This window comes from Filicampus tigris, chromosome 5 (genome assembly GCF_054856515.1).
Source record: "Filicampus tigris isolate MCC_2025a chromosome 5, RoL_Ftig_1.0, whole genome shotgun sequence".
NCBI lineage: Eukaryota > Metazoa > Chordata > Actinopteri > Syngnathiformes > Syngnathidae > Filicampus > Filicampus tigris.
Genome location: NC_141221.1, coordinates 6463697 through 6479141, shown reverse-complemented (window position 1 = coordinate 6479141; position 15445 = coordinate 6463697). Strand labels below are relative to the sequence as shown.

General features: G+C 41.6%; 1 protein-coding gene across 2 annotated transcripts in view; it reads left to right on the top strand.

The window, feature by feature from the left end:
* LOC147147068 (3',5'-cyclic-AMP phosphodiesterase 4D-like) overlaps positions 1-15445 on the top strand; it is a 35535-nt gene that overhangs the window by 6644 nt on the left and 13446 nt on the right. For both annotated transcript variants that reach the window (XM_086030978.1, XM_086030977.1), the window contains exons 2-3: positions 1138-1241; positions 5144-5253. In XM_086030978.1, the coding sequence (XP_085887104.1) occupies positions 5194-5253 (60 nt within the window). In that variant the 5' untranslated portion in view covers positions 1138-1241; positions 5144-5193. The remainder of the gene's footprint in view (positions 1-1137; positions 1242-5143; positions 5254-15445) is intronic.

Here is a 15445-nt window from a genome sequence, read left to right as displayed (position 1 = left end):
TATGCAAGCGCGGTTTGCCGGAGTTCTCGACAGATGTAAAATGTCAGCGCTTTCAGGAGAGCTTGTTCATTAGCATCTCTCGGCATTGACACGCTGCGCTGAAGGCGGCAAGGAAAAGCGGCGTTGAGTGAGATGTCTTGACAAACTCAAAGGAAATGGCTTGTTGAGCAATATTTAGGTTACTTCATTTTGCAACCCGCGAGGGGTAAAATATCAAAATAGATTTTGGTATGAGGCAGCGCAGTTTTAAAGTAAAATCATCGAAAACAGACGTTAAATGAATACATTTTTGTTATTGTCAATCAAAACTGAGCATTCATATATATACACACACATATATATGTGTGTATATGTATTTGTATAATTATGTATAGCCCGGCTGTCAGTCTCCATCTATTTACTGGAGAAGGTCTTGCTCATTGGTAGCACGTCACAATGTTGCTGACAGGGTCAAGAGGGAGTTCCCTCGCGTATGACTCATGTTGCAAATGGCAAGCAAGGAGGAGGCTACTGTTATTTATTCGTTGTTTGGTAAAGGTATTATTTGGGAACTTTACAGAGAGGACAAAGTCGCCCGCTGACTTGTTGATATCAACAAGAGGAGTTGCGATCATAATGCTCGGACGCAAATAGCCCGTGTTGGCACACTTCAATCAAGTCACGGTGCAATTAGATTTGTCTTTCCACTTTCAGTTCTTTGGATTTTTGGTACGTACACCGCAAATGACATTTTCCCCTCAGTGCGGAACATTCAGTTAAGTCCTGTCAGAAAAAGACAATAAAAAGTGAGGGAGGCAGGTGTATGCTGAGGGTTATTAGGCCAGGTAAACATAACAGGGTTGTGTAACTCTGGCTTTTAATTCACTGACCTTTACCTTTTACAGCTAATGCATTCTAATAGGCCAGTGGATCCCTGTATGACCCCCTGACTCGCACTCACTCACACACACACACGCACACACACATGCATTATACACACACAAGGTTGTCAAGGAGATCAGAGGACTATGGTGCTCTGATGAGATCAACCAAACAATCTTAATGTGCTTTTCAACTCTTAATGTAGAGATACTATTAGAACATCATGTTAAGTTTCTTGCTAAACACACTCGTTATGTTCTCCTTTTTCCTCTCCAGCACCCGTCCTGATTATCTGTGAGAGTGAGCCCTACCTTGTTTTGGAGGTTGCGCACACCATGCAAAAAAATGACCTGTCTGTGGATGACACCCAGCGGGACAGCGTGAGTAAAACACAATTCACTTTTTACTTTTCACTCTCGGCTGCTGCTTGATTGAAGTTTCATATCCCTGTACGGTTTTTGTATTATATTGAGTTTTGGAGACCGATCACTGCTCCATGGCTTTAATATAATTCTTCTTGAGTCACGTCTTTGTTGCGCTGGCATTGCTTTGGGTCATCGTCATGTTAGAAGACCCATCCACTGAATCATCGCCAGTGTTCTTGCTGAGGAAAGGAGGTTTTAACCAAGATTTTACAGTACCTGTACATGGTTCTGTTCATTAAACGATCAATGTGGTGTTGTCGCCCGGTAAACTCTGCTGAAAAACAGCCAGGAAAGATAATGTTCCCGTCTTAGATGATGTCAGAGCTGTGTTCGAGCTATCCATCACTCAGCGCGGTCTGTCTGGATTTAATAGACGTTTCTTAGAAGTCCTGATAACCGCCGGACAGGTCGGAGCAGCCATGTTTAACTGGAGCTGAAGCTCGCATTGACCCGCTGCGTATGGTCCAGGCCTTTTCTACTCAGGCACGAATAAGACATTCGATTTTTCTCGATAGCTGTCGACCCCCAGATGCAAGTCTTCCAAATGGGCTGACATGAGAGAGGAAATGCACTGGGTACACAGATGGCGCATTTCTCTCCTTAGGAAATACAGTAAAGGCCAAAACGGTAATATGATGTGAAATATAAATGGAAGACTTAAGCATTTTCCATCGCTGTTGTGTGTCTTGTCACATGACTTGGAAAGTATGAGTCACACAGAAAAATGAGATTGAAATGTCAAAACGACCATTACAGTCAGGTTATGATGATCCACTGAGTTTGAAAACCGGGGAGGGGGCATATGGGGCGTTACCACTTAGACCTTCAGGCTTCTGGCTGTTCTTTTGGTGATGAGCAGCGTTGTTTATGCCACATAGACCCTTTGAAATGATGGCTGAAAAGTTTAACTTCGAACCAGAGCACATTTCCCCCCCTGTTTTGTGGGAGCTCTTTTAGGGCATAGGGCCAAAAAGACTCCTGCTACTCTGTAGTTGAGCCATGATATTGTTGCTGTCCCATGAAAACAATTTTCGTTTTTTTCAGGAGCAATGGAAAATGGATTTGGAGCAGCATATTTCATTACAACATCCACCAAAAAAAAAAAAAAAAATAGCCAAATAGCTGTATTTTCATGCTTTGGTATTTTGAAGAGGCCAAACTTCTATGTCTGCTTTCAGTGACAAACCAATATTCATGATTTATGTTACTCTCAGTTTGTTTGTATCATAATGTAAAATGAAGTTTCCACAAAGCTCACAGTGTCATGAAGACAACGCATTCATATTGAAATCTAAGTAATTTAGAGTTTATTGATAACTTTAACCACGGGATTTTGACGTGCACGCATCACTTGGTACAGCGGAAATATATCTTTGTCAATCATCTGCTCAAAATATTCCGTTCACAGTCCAAGCTTGTCGACACTTGAATTCATTAAAAGTGATTGCGATTAGCTTTTTGTCTTGTCGGTTACCTCCGACGGTGGCCCGTGGAGATATTTGTTATTAATACGGTGTTATAAAACATGTTTTCATAGTTTGATTAGCTTCATACAGTTGCTACAACTTGCTCTGAAAAGGTTTTCGACACCAGTTTTAGTCTTCTCTGGGGTTTGGCTTTGCCTCAGACACAAGCAAGTAAAACTGCATGCAGCTTCTCTACATCAAAAGTATTTAACGGAGGGAGTTCAGACCCCTGATTAGAATGCCTCCTGAGATTTTCTAGGCACGTCCAATTGATAGGCACCCCGGCGGTAGTCCCCAAACACGTTGTAGGGTCGATGCAGAACTTCTACTGGCCTGCCAATGACCTGACGTCCCGTACCTTTGAAGAAGAGTGCTTTCAAATTATTCAAAAGTTCTTGAAATTGTTCAACAACTAGTTATAATGTATAAAAATTAAGAATACTGTACAAAGTACAGTTAGAGGCTAATCAAGTAAATGAAAACCACTCATTTGAAGATAGAATAAGGCCAGACTGGAATTCGCCAAAAACATACAAAAATGAGCTTCAATAATTCTGGGCCAAAGATTTAAGAACCGATGAGACAAAGATGATGAATCTTTGCTGAAGTGATGGAACGACTAAAGCTTCAGAAAAAAAAATATCTGCTCGTAATCCGAAACATACAAACTCATCCGTCAAACAGTGGAAGGTTGCCAGGGCCTTTTGCAAACAGGCTTCCTTATCTCCGTTGATAGATAACACATAAACTCACAATTCTACACCAACATTTTGTCTGCAAACTAACTGATTGTGAGTGTGATGCAAACTAACTCAGTGTGATTACCTTCATTATGCATTACAATAACCCACTGCCAAAACAACAAAGGGGCAAGAAGATGAAGGTCAAGTCAATCTTCAGACTGGAACCCTGTGTTTTACCTGCCTACCTACCTGCAAATGAAAGGAATACTCCCCCCACCCATAAAAAAAAACCCCAACGACAACAGAAAGCTGCTGCGGTGAAAGCCAGAGAAAGACTAACAAAAGTATTCAAAGATGTTCTCTTTTTCGGTGTGAATGGGAGTAGGCGTAAACAATTTATCTTGAACATGATTACGTGATCATCAAAGCTTTTTTTTTTTTGCATCGCTCCTGACTGACCCAGATTCTGTTGTACTGTATCAAAGATCTCACTCCCAAAAGCAGTCTCCCTCCCCTCCCACCAACTCACCTATCAGAAGCCGCATGCTACTTGTGACGATTAGCTACTGCTGCTCGCGAACTGGGGGAATGTGACCCTCATATGTGCCACACTGAGGCACAAGCTATTAGCTGCACTTGCTAGCTGGTGCAGCTAAACATCCTCCCGCGGTGCAATCCTCTCCTCTTAGTAACTAATCCTACCCGCTGTGGCGGCAAATAAGCGACACTTTGAATAAGCATCGGTATCCCTTAAGGCAGACGAGAAGTAGCACAAGAGAGGGAGCAAGAAGCCAATGCTAATCGCTAAGCTAATATTGTGTCATCAAATAAAAATGGATGACATTAAAAAATAAAAAAAAATTCTTAATTCATTGTATTGTCATTTTTTATTGTTTAATAAAACACTTACTTCAGGTGTCTGGGAGAAACCTGCAAAAAAATGCTCCTCGTAGTTAGAAAGTTGCTGCTCAAATGAAGTAATTGATTAGCAAAACTGCTTCGCAAAGAAAAAAAAAGGTTATTTTGAATCTTGCATTGAGCTAAATGTACATAGAATCATTTTGCCACTAAGTGGCATTAGCGCTTTACATTTTACTTTACAAGTTAAGAGCAAAAGAAAAGAGGGTGAAGCAACTCGTGGAAACAGTGTCTTTAGTGTTTTCATTTCATCCAATCTCAGTTTTTGGAAAACTGTCCACTGACATAACCCCAACATGGTGCCATTTTGTGTGTCCTCAATGTGTGTCCTGGGAAAACAAAAAAAACCTTTGCAATGTCTAGACGGACAAACTGGTTGCTGTTGAGTCCGGAAACTCTCGTGTTTTGGCCTGGTTCTGACTGGCGAATGAAATGATCTTGTGTAACAAGCCTCACTGTCTTTTGAGAAGTAATCACCAGCCCATGCTGCGGGTGTGGCGAGTTTGATAAAACAGCCTTCATTAATCATCATAGTTCAGTTGAATATGACTGTTTTCTATTAAAATATATTTCAAGAACTACCACAAAACAGTTAGCTAAATCTTTGCTGTTGTCCGGGGCTTAGCGACCGGGGTAGCATTTACAACGTAGCATTTACAACAATTCCAGCTGTCTCCCAAGCTTGTGTTATAGGAGTTAAAACAGCAATAAAACAATTTATCACACCTGTAAAAGGTAATTCCACGCAATCTATTCACGACTGTTTGGCGATTTGTACAACCCCATGCAGAACAGTGATGCAGCACCGTTGCTGAAGTCTTGACTAATGACTACCACAAGATGGCGGCCACCCTGACGTGCTGTATGAGCGAGCCAATTGGTGTGGCGTTTATAGATGTGGTAAGGTATACTGTCACTTTATTGAGACAAGAACTAGTGTGTGATAGTATGTTACAGACATGTTTTTAAAACACCTGGGAACTGTTTTAAATTACGAAAAAAAAAAAAAAAAATTGCCTAACATGCCCCCTTGAAGCAATCCAGTGGCTGTGAGTAAATGATACTGGGAAGATGGCCTGATTAGAAATAAACGAGGGTTATTTGCAAGATATTTGGCGAGGCCGGCTCTAGTTAATTACTAGATCTCATCAAAAGTCAAGATGAGTGAAGCTATCGGGTAAAGGTGGGGAACAGAAGGAGGCGTGGACATCAAGAAGACAGGTAATGAAAGGCGTCAAAGACAGTTTAGGACCCAGTCGTGAGCCCTGCAGAGGTAGCGCAGGGACGCAGGACCGTACTTGATGAATGCGTTCCCGCTCACGACGCTCTTGGGGGTGGCCCGTGCAATCAGGCGCGGCTACTGATAAATAGTCATGAGTCACCTTATCAGCGTCGCCATGGCAACGCAGATGCAACTGTAGCCCCTGTGAATGCGCTGAGAGAATGGGTCAAATGCACCTCGCTGTTTCCTTCCCGCACACGTTCATGTTGATCGCCACTTGGAGCTCCAAGAGCGGGCTTGGAGCCAGGTGACCATATATAGATGATGGACAGGGATTTGAGTTCATGCGTGGGAACTGCGTGGGAAATGCAAAAAACAAAACAAAAACAAAAACAAAAAAAACGCACTGAACGTGCAGGTGAAGGCGGGAAGGCGGAATGGAGGATAAGTGGGTGACATGATATCAATTGAGCAGAGCTGGGGAATTAAATTGAAGAGCATCAGCGCAGGACAACATCATAAGAGAGATGGAAGCGTAACAGCTGCAGGAAATAAACAGTCGTGATATGGAACAATGGAATGAAAAGGCGGATGATTGATTAAACCTCTGCAGGTAGCGCCTTGTACTGACAACAGCTGTGTGAAGAGCGCTTGTGAGGGGGGATTATGGGCTTAAAGGGGAAGTCAACCCAAACATATTTTTTTTCCAGAATATGTTCTATGCAGCGGGCGGCACGGTGGTCGACTGGTTAGCACGTCCGCCTCACAGTTCAGAGGCCGTGGGTTCGATCCCGGCTCCGGCCTCCCTGTGTGGAGTTTGGATGTGCCTGCGTGGGTTTTCTCCGGGTACTCCGGTTTCCTCCCACATTCCAAAAACATGGTAAATTGATTGGACTCTCTAAATTGCCCCTAGGTGTGATTGTGAGTGCGGTTGTTTGTCTCTGTGTGCCCTGCGATTGGCTGGCAACCAATTCAGGGTGTCCCCCGCCTACTGCCCGTAGACAGCTGGGATAGGCACCAGCACGCCCCGCGACCCTTGTGAGGATAAGCGGTATCGATAATGGATGGATGGATGTTCTATGCAGGCCCACAAGCCTAAACACGACATCCTGATTAATATCGCGTTTTTTTTAGCTCACCTGTTTTCTGAAATCGAGCCATGATTGGTCATTATCTGAGCCCTGAGCAACTTCGATGTCATCTACAGTCCACAGAAGTGACGAAATGGCCGCCCTCTGAGATGGCTAAACGTGGGCGCATTTTGCTGCTTAAATTATAATTCCACAAACACAATATTAATCAGACTGCCATATTTCAACTAGTTGGCCTGCATAGACCATATTTTGGAAAGAAAAAATGTTTGGGTTGACTTCCTCTTCAAGTACTCAGTTGATTTTGTTGACTTTATGTCCAAAACGTGTGTGTTGTGCACTTATGGCAAAGCGAAGCATACTATTGGGTAGCAGAAGTAGCAGTTTGTTCAGATCCAGCTAAGTGAAGAAGTAAACACTACAAGAGCAAAGTTGAGTAAGGGAGTAAGTTTTGTGTTTTCTAACAACACCGACTGGTGCCAGTGAGATTCCACAAGCATGTAAAATTAGGATCTTTGTGTTTCTGCCGAATAAGGAATACATTTTTTGTAAACTAATAAATTGTGAGAATATTTTTTAACCAACACTTTGAACTTTGCAGTTGCTCAGTCAGTCAGTGAAGGACATTTTTTTTTTTTAATGCCTATGCCTCAACTTGAAATGCATTCCACAAAAGCTGCACTTAAACCACGGGTGGTCAATTAATTATCGGGCCACATGTCAAATTTCGAATGTTATCAAAAATAGTCAGGTCATGTCAAATACATTCTTATAGATGTAGATGTAGTGTAGGATTTTACAATTAGAACTGTTTAACCACCATTGAAAGTGAATTCTGAGGTGATTACAATTGTTATACATATATTATACATGCTTGCTCAAAACGTCTGACAACTACAGCATATAGTCTTGAATAGACTTGGGCACGCATCATTTCCGCATTAAAGGTGCGGAGGCGTGCTAACTTTTGGTCGTTAGTCTAACGTATTGTGACTGCATGAAACGCTGAACCGAGCATTGAGAAACAAAGAGAAAGACGGACCGACTATATTCGTCCATTCACTGTTGCAGTAGTTAAATTGTCTTGCCGAATGTATAAATTTGCTAGCTCCTTTGTAGTACTGGCTCACTGGTAAACATGTTCAAATAAAAAGCTGAACATAATGGCCGGCACACCAGAGCGTTGGCTGGAAGAGCTATTTCTTTGTTTTTAAAAAGTCACTACTTCGGAGGACATGCTCCTTAAAAAGCACCGGCTCTGAGCTATAGAATATCCTACGACAAAAACCCACGTTAATACAGTTTTAAAGAACGAGGTTAGTTTTCCTCCTGATTCATCCAGCTTGGAATAAACGGGAAAGCTGAAACTTGTACTCCTCCGTATCTTTCCACCGGAGATACGTAATGAGATACATATAGTCCATTGTGGTGAGAGCATCAAACTGTTTTTCACTATTTCGTGTTTTTTTATTTTTTTTGGGGGGGGGGGGTGGGTGGGTTATGTGGCTGAAACGAAAACCAGTAATGCATCGGAGCATCCATTTAAATTCCCAAGCAGTGAGTTGACGCTGCGGACGAGTCCGTCAGCGGCCAGCTAGCGGAGAGGAGGAGCCCCATTAGCCTGTTAGCTTGCGAGCTAGCCGGTGGCTATAGCACCTCTCGTCGCAGGGCTTTCCACGCTGCGGCGAGCCGGTGGGATACTTTCCAGCCACTGGTGATTTTGAGCGGTTTTACTTTTGTATCTCAAACATGCAAGGCCAAAACATAGTGTGTAGACATCCGTTTTTCCGCGCGTGGTTTCACACGTTCAGTAGACTCGCCTACAGCATTTGAGCGTGGAGACACTTGCTGGATTTTTCACAATTTTGAAGCCTCATTTTATATACTTGCCAATTTGTTTTTATTATGATTATTTGACAGGATTGAAAGGACCAATATAGACCAGACATGTTTTACAGTGGAAGCTGTTATTTAAGGGAATACGGTAACATTTTACACCATTGTAAAGGGTGGAAGTAGCAGAGCAGTGTCCTCCACATCAGTCATTGGCCAGTCCAATTGATTTGTTTTTGAGCCACCGCTTATCTACCGGCTTATTTATTCATCAGGGCGGTGAGCAATCGGCTGCATATTTGAAACAACTAAATAAACCGGTAGTCATGCAGTGGGGGAGATGCCTTCCTTTAAGCCCGCCAAAACTCATTTATTTTAGCTATCTGGTCCCGAAATACTTGATTGTGTCTGTTTGTCTGCTCGCTTGACTAACTAAGCAAGCCCCGGCCGTGTGATGGAGTAGAGAGGTAAGCAGGCCTGCTATTTATTTCTTTATTATTTAAACCCGTTCTAAAAGAAAACATCACCATCCGCCCACCATTCTCATTTCACAGCCTGTTGAGCGCATTTAAAGTGTGATTAATCTCGCAGGTGTTTGGCAGCATGCTCAGCGAGAATGTAGGCTTGTTGCATGAAGAGTGATGTGTGAACTCTTCTCGGGGAGGTCGTTATGGAGATTTCATGGCGCGATAAAGCCACATTCCGCTTGATGTCAAAGTTTAGCAGCTTTCAATTCATGGCTGACACATTGAATTTCCTTCCCATTACAAACCAAATATAAAATCGGAGCCTGACAGTGTCAAGACAGAATAAATTGCAAGTGGGATGCTCTTTCTTTCTCTTTATTTCTGTTCTGTGACAGTGACTTTTTTTTGTGTGCAAAATTACAGAAAATGTGCTGCATTTTACCCTGCTCATCCCGCCCAAAAACTCCAGCTCACCCTTCACCCCGAACTGGATAAGCCGTCGGAAATGGATGGAGGGATGGACAACTCATAATATGGGTTGTCTGGTATATGGGCTCCATGTGCCTGTATGCACTCCCTATGATCACTCTTTCTACCTCTTTCAAATAATTGTTTGCCCTTCGTTTGCCTCTGTATTCCATACATGTTGCGTTGCAGAGGTGATCATTGTACCGCATCAATTTGGCCAGCTAATCCCCCAAACGTTCCATTATTTGACAGCTGACCATTTCCAAAACAACATTTCCACATCAAATTTCCGACCAACCTCACAATACTTCTTGGAAACCATACAAGATAGTAGTTTTGTAAAGGTAATCTGTCAAAAAGAAGCTCAGCGTGAGATGACAGTTCTAGCTGGGGGCATTTATTAAACATGGGCACTTAATGGTTCACAGCTATGAGGAGTCAGACATTTTTGGAATATTAAAACTACGAAATTACTTTAAACTGGTGTTTACGAACAACACAAAATCGAGCATAAACATGGACACAAGCGATATTGTGAAGTGATACATATCAACGTCTACTGAGAGTTGAATCGTCGTTAAAGATCATCTTTGATACTGAACTCGTTTACAACATATGGCTGGACTCCACACTTTAATTAACTGCGGTCCACTATTTATTATCTGTGTGTGAGCAATGAACCGAACTCATTAGTTTTTTTTTCCTGATTGGATACGTGAGGAATTTATTTGTCCGAAGTGGGATAAGGGAGACGTTTATTTGTCCTAAGTGGGGAAGAGGAATGCATTTGTTTTGTGGATGACGCACTCGCCGACAAATTGTGCCGCAGCCTCCGCGAGCAAAATGGCCACTATTTGATAGGGTAAGAAAATCAAATCTGACGATGGACTTTGAGAGAAGAATTTCAAAGACTGCCACTAATCACCTCCCCTCCTCCTGTGCTGTTGCATGTGAGAAATGTGTTGTGAAAAACGTGACCTCCGTATACTCAGACAGATGAAACTAAGTTAATTAAGTTAATTTTTTACACCTTCCACGATTCTCAGCCAGGTGAGACAGCAGATTGAGCTGTTAAAAAAAAACACACACATGGCTGTAAATTCCAGGGTGCAGCAGATAAACCTCTCCTTTTACTCAAGTGGAAAGCCCATATAAGCTGGCGCGCGCACAGAGGAAGCAAAAAAATATCCTCACATTCTGTATCTAAATAAAAGCAGAGACATTTTTGAGAAAACTACTCTAGTAAAAGGAGAATTACCAATGCATATCCATCAGTTAAAAAAAAAGTACAGACTAAAATGTACTTCAGTTCAAAAGTAACTGATTTTTAAGTTAAATTCGGACAGGATAGTCACTGAAGTCAACAACAGGTCCTACTTGAGCAAAACTACATTACAGGCTAAATTACTGTAGCTAATGATACGTGAAAAAAAATAAAATACGCCTTACCTCTATGTGTTGTTTTTCCCAGATTCAACTGAATTTTTCAATGTCAGAAGCTGGTGGCTCTTAGGCTGGCACCAGATGCAACACATTGGCCACAAATCATTCTTGTAGACGACGACATCAAATTAAGCCATGGATGTAGAATAGCTGGTTTCTCTGAATCTGTTGCCATTGCTGTCAGTGCGCCTCGGTTCATTCCTTGTCACTGCTGTCCCAGTTTTTTTCTCTCTTATAACGACCCAGGATCCCAATCAATCAAGGTCCCAACTGAGGTTTGCTTTACCTCTCTCTGTTTTTCTTTTTTATGTCCTGTCGCCATCCGCGGAGGTTGAAAAATGCCCATTTTGACAAAGTAAAGAGTCGAAAGTACAGATACCTGTATCTGTGTTTTCAAACATGGGAAGTAGAAGTAAAGTCAAGTTAGAAATGTAAATGCTAAAGTAGCTGAAAAATCTAAGTACAGTAACTAATTACTTGTACTCTGTTACTTCCCACCCCTGTGCGTTGGAAATGGCAGACTCATGAGGAACATTCATATCGCTTTTTCCGAATCATAAGCCTTCACCCCAGAGGCAGCGAGACACAAAAGACGCTCTCAATAATTTGTAGATAAAAGCTTGCTGCGAGTGTGTTTCAAGAACTTTGTTCTGCCAGTGAGACATTGGCAGGAAAATGGAAACGTTGAATCACTTTTTTTCTAAGCTGGTGATTGAGCACTTCTTCTCCAATCGTAATCTCTCTTATTCATCTCCTCGGCCTTTCCCCTTTTTGATTTCGTTCCCGATCGCTTTCCCTCATCACCTCGCTCCTGGGCATTGCTCAGCATTCATTTCAGATTCACTCTCCGATAGAGTCGATTGCGAAAATCATTGCGCGGCGATGGATGACCGCGCTGTTGATAAAAAGATGCGCTTTTTTTGGGGGGGGTTATACCGTGCTGATGGCTCCAAGCGATGGAGGCGAATTCTCATATTTATTGCAGCGCCTTCGGAGAGCTTTCAGCCAGAAACCCGGAGAGGATTTCTGCAGCACTTGGAGCAAGCAGGAAAAACATGAATGTGCAATCATTTTCTGTACCGCTTATCCTCATTAGGGTCGCGGATGAGCCTATCCCTACCCCTACCCCTAAAATATTCCATATTTTGGAATGTGATAGTCATTTATTTCATTGATTTCGGTGCTGAGTCTGCAACAGCGCTGCATTACCTTTTGCCATCCCATGTAACTTATCCAAAAGCCAAATTCATGAAAAAATAACCACCACATAATTTCAGGGTTTACGTGAAAGAATCACTGCAGTACAGTTAAGTTGTATTTAACTTCTCAGGTTCCATATTCTTTCTTTGAGAAAAGACAAAAAAAAAAAAAAAAACGTTTATTGCAGTACTGGGCACCCGTGTGCAACTGGTCCTTTACGGTGGCATAATGTAATGTGCGATGGATTCTAACCAAAATTTATGTGGACACGTGTAGGCATGTGCTAATCAGAGTCCGAAAAATAAAAACAAAATTCACAGTATTTTTGTTCTTTTTCACGTTGTAAGGTGGCCTCTTCATATCGCCTCCTATAGAACAAACATTACGTCACTCAATGTCGCAAAAAAACGTGACTAATTGTCATCAAAATGTATGTGCGCATGGATAATAATTATCCTAATCAAAGTGTGCAGATATTAGAACATACCTCGCAATATTTGGGATTATTTTAATGTTATAACATGCATACGAATGAGGCAATGCTTATGATGTTAATATAATGGGTTTAATATTTTGATGCTTTTTAATAGCAGCGTCCCTAAAGTTTTATTTGCTTTTAGAATTGCATGTTCGCCCGGGTCCACAATGCTAAGTGTACCGCAATCTTCTGCAAAAAATGGAAAACCCACAAAAAACACATTATTTGTTGTCACCTGAATCACTCAGAAGGACAACAGAAATAATGAAAAAAAAAAATCTGCAGAAATAGCTTCCTGATTGCTGACAGAGCCATCTATTTGCTATGAATTAATTCATAAATTATGCATGAAACAGAGCGTAGCTTAAAAAACATTAATAGCACCCATGATACAGCCTGATTGGAAATGGAGCTCCATGGGAAATGGTGCCAGATGTTTGGTTTTGAAAAAGTTGAAAAGCAGTCCGGAGGGTTGAATGGAGAACTGAAGATGTAGACAAAGATGTATAGAGTGGAACGCCATCGATTCTGAAATCCTTTTTTTTTTTTTTTTTTTTTTAGCATTAAAACTTTATGAAATGTACCGTACATTCAATGTTTTAAGTAACAATTTGACATTCTCTACTTTCTATGAATGGTGAAGTTGTATAATGAGTTGCAATGTGTTTTGAAACACTATTAATTGTCAGACAAGTCTAAAAAGAAATAAACCTCTCAAATGTTAAACAACAACAACAACCCTAAAGCAAATACAAATAAATCACTGCCTTTATTTGGATTTAGTCGGCTTACTTTATGTAACTTCCCGTGTATATTCTTCCCTTATTATGTTCCCGATGCTCTTTATGCTGAAGTCATGGGCAATATGCCGATATATGCCTTTTATACTGGATGTAATATGCTCGTTCGAATGCCGAAGGTTTGTAGTACAACGGAGAAGATATTTTGGTGAAATTGCAAATGACTTATAGTAAGGCTTGGATGATGCCGGTTCAAACGTTATACGGCATAGTTCGCCCAACAATATAATCTCAGGGTTGTTCGCCGTCAGTGGTTCCCCCTGCACTGTTATAAAACTTTGTTGCCTTCTTTAAGTTTCTGTGCGAGGACATCTGTACAAATTAAGTGTTGCCGTGAATGTGCATTATTAAAGCCCATAGAATCAGAAAAGCAAAAACAGATTTCCTCTTGAGTTTCTGTTCAGGGTTGTGCAAAGATGGAACAGGAGCTTGTGTGCATTGATTTGTTTTGCTCTCTTGCAGCCGCCAAAACCCCAAACACAGGCCCAGTGAAACCAGCAAATGATTCTGGACTTAAAGAAATTGTTCTTTAGGCGTGACGCCGAAGGTAACAGTCAAGGCTGCAGGGGTGAGATGTTGCTACGCCCGCAGCATAAAATAAGGCGCCCTAAGCAATACCGTCTTTTACCTTGTATTCTTTGCATGTCTTCTTCAATCAATCAATAATCCAGAAAGACCACAATAACATACTAATATTAACGTGGGTTTTCCACCCATGTGTTCTCTGTTGTTGACTCGACTGTCTCTAACCACCACTGCATGTTTTTTTTTTGTTTTGTTTTTTTCAATAGCGTCGGTTTTATCCAGCGAGAGGCCTCTGTGCTGTCTGTGACAAAAACACTATCTTACCTCTGAAGTGGCTGCAAAATTTATAATTGCGTCTAACAAAATGTCGTCCCTTTTACTGGCTCCCTGTGGTTTCATTGTTGACAAATTTAACAGCAGACTTCAGTCAAGCCCGGATCTGGTTGCGTTGGCAAAAAACGAAAAAGATTATAACAGCCCCCCTGTGGAAAATAGAAGAAGTAAAGGAACTAGGGAGGGAAGGTGGAGGAAACTGAAAATCAGAGTAAACCAGAGGGGAGGTCATGGTCATGACCACCCCTGGCCACCATGTAGCTCCGCCTCTACCCAGCTCATCCGCGACCCTAATGAAGAGAAGCGCTATATAAAATGGATGGATGGAAATCCGTTTGGTCTTTGAGTTTGAACTGGATACTCAAATCCCTCTGCCACATACTACATCAGCAGCATTGAGCACTGGGGATGCTAACACTGCTGACAACAGCTCATTTAATATCCCCCAAACAACAGAGGCATACTGTGATTACTGTCATTAATCTTAAAAAAAAAAAGGAGAGGCCTGCACATAAGTTTTTCTCCTACGTATAGAATCATACTTTTTAAAGACTGGAGTTGTTTACTCAAAGGCAGAAGCTGGTAAACGGAGCAGCAAAACTGACCTTCCATATTTCAATCAACACAACTCGCCAATGGAATGTCACATCAAATGCAGAGGAGTGCAGAAGAGTCAGAGCAGGCTAATTAACCTTTTACTGATTCCACTTATCATAAAGTGCCTCTTCAGACATTTGGGGCCCGATTTACCAACGGTTTGCATGTGCGAAAACAGGCGGCAACTTGATTGCGCAGGCAAGCCAATGTGGAAGCTTACCCACAGTACTAAGTGGGCTCAACCAGGATTGCACCTCTAAATTGCAGCACATTTAATTCATTATTCGTATATAATTATAAAAATGTATGCAATTAACAACAAATATATATACATTTAAACAAATCTTTTTTTTTGTTAATTTAGCATGCGCAATGTGATTCTGTCACAAATTGTGCTGGCTGACTGCGACTTTAAATAGTAGGGCAGAAAGGCAGGCGCAAAAGTAGTATGCAGAGTGGTGGCAGCATAGCACTGGCAAAATAAGACACCGACAACCTTTTCACTCGTAAGCATTTTTGGAAAGCGAGCACAAATTATTATTATTATTATTATTATTATTAATAATACATCTCATCGATTCAGGAATGCAATTTTGGGGCTTCTGCATGATCTAAGGGCTGACATGGAGCTAGTC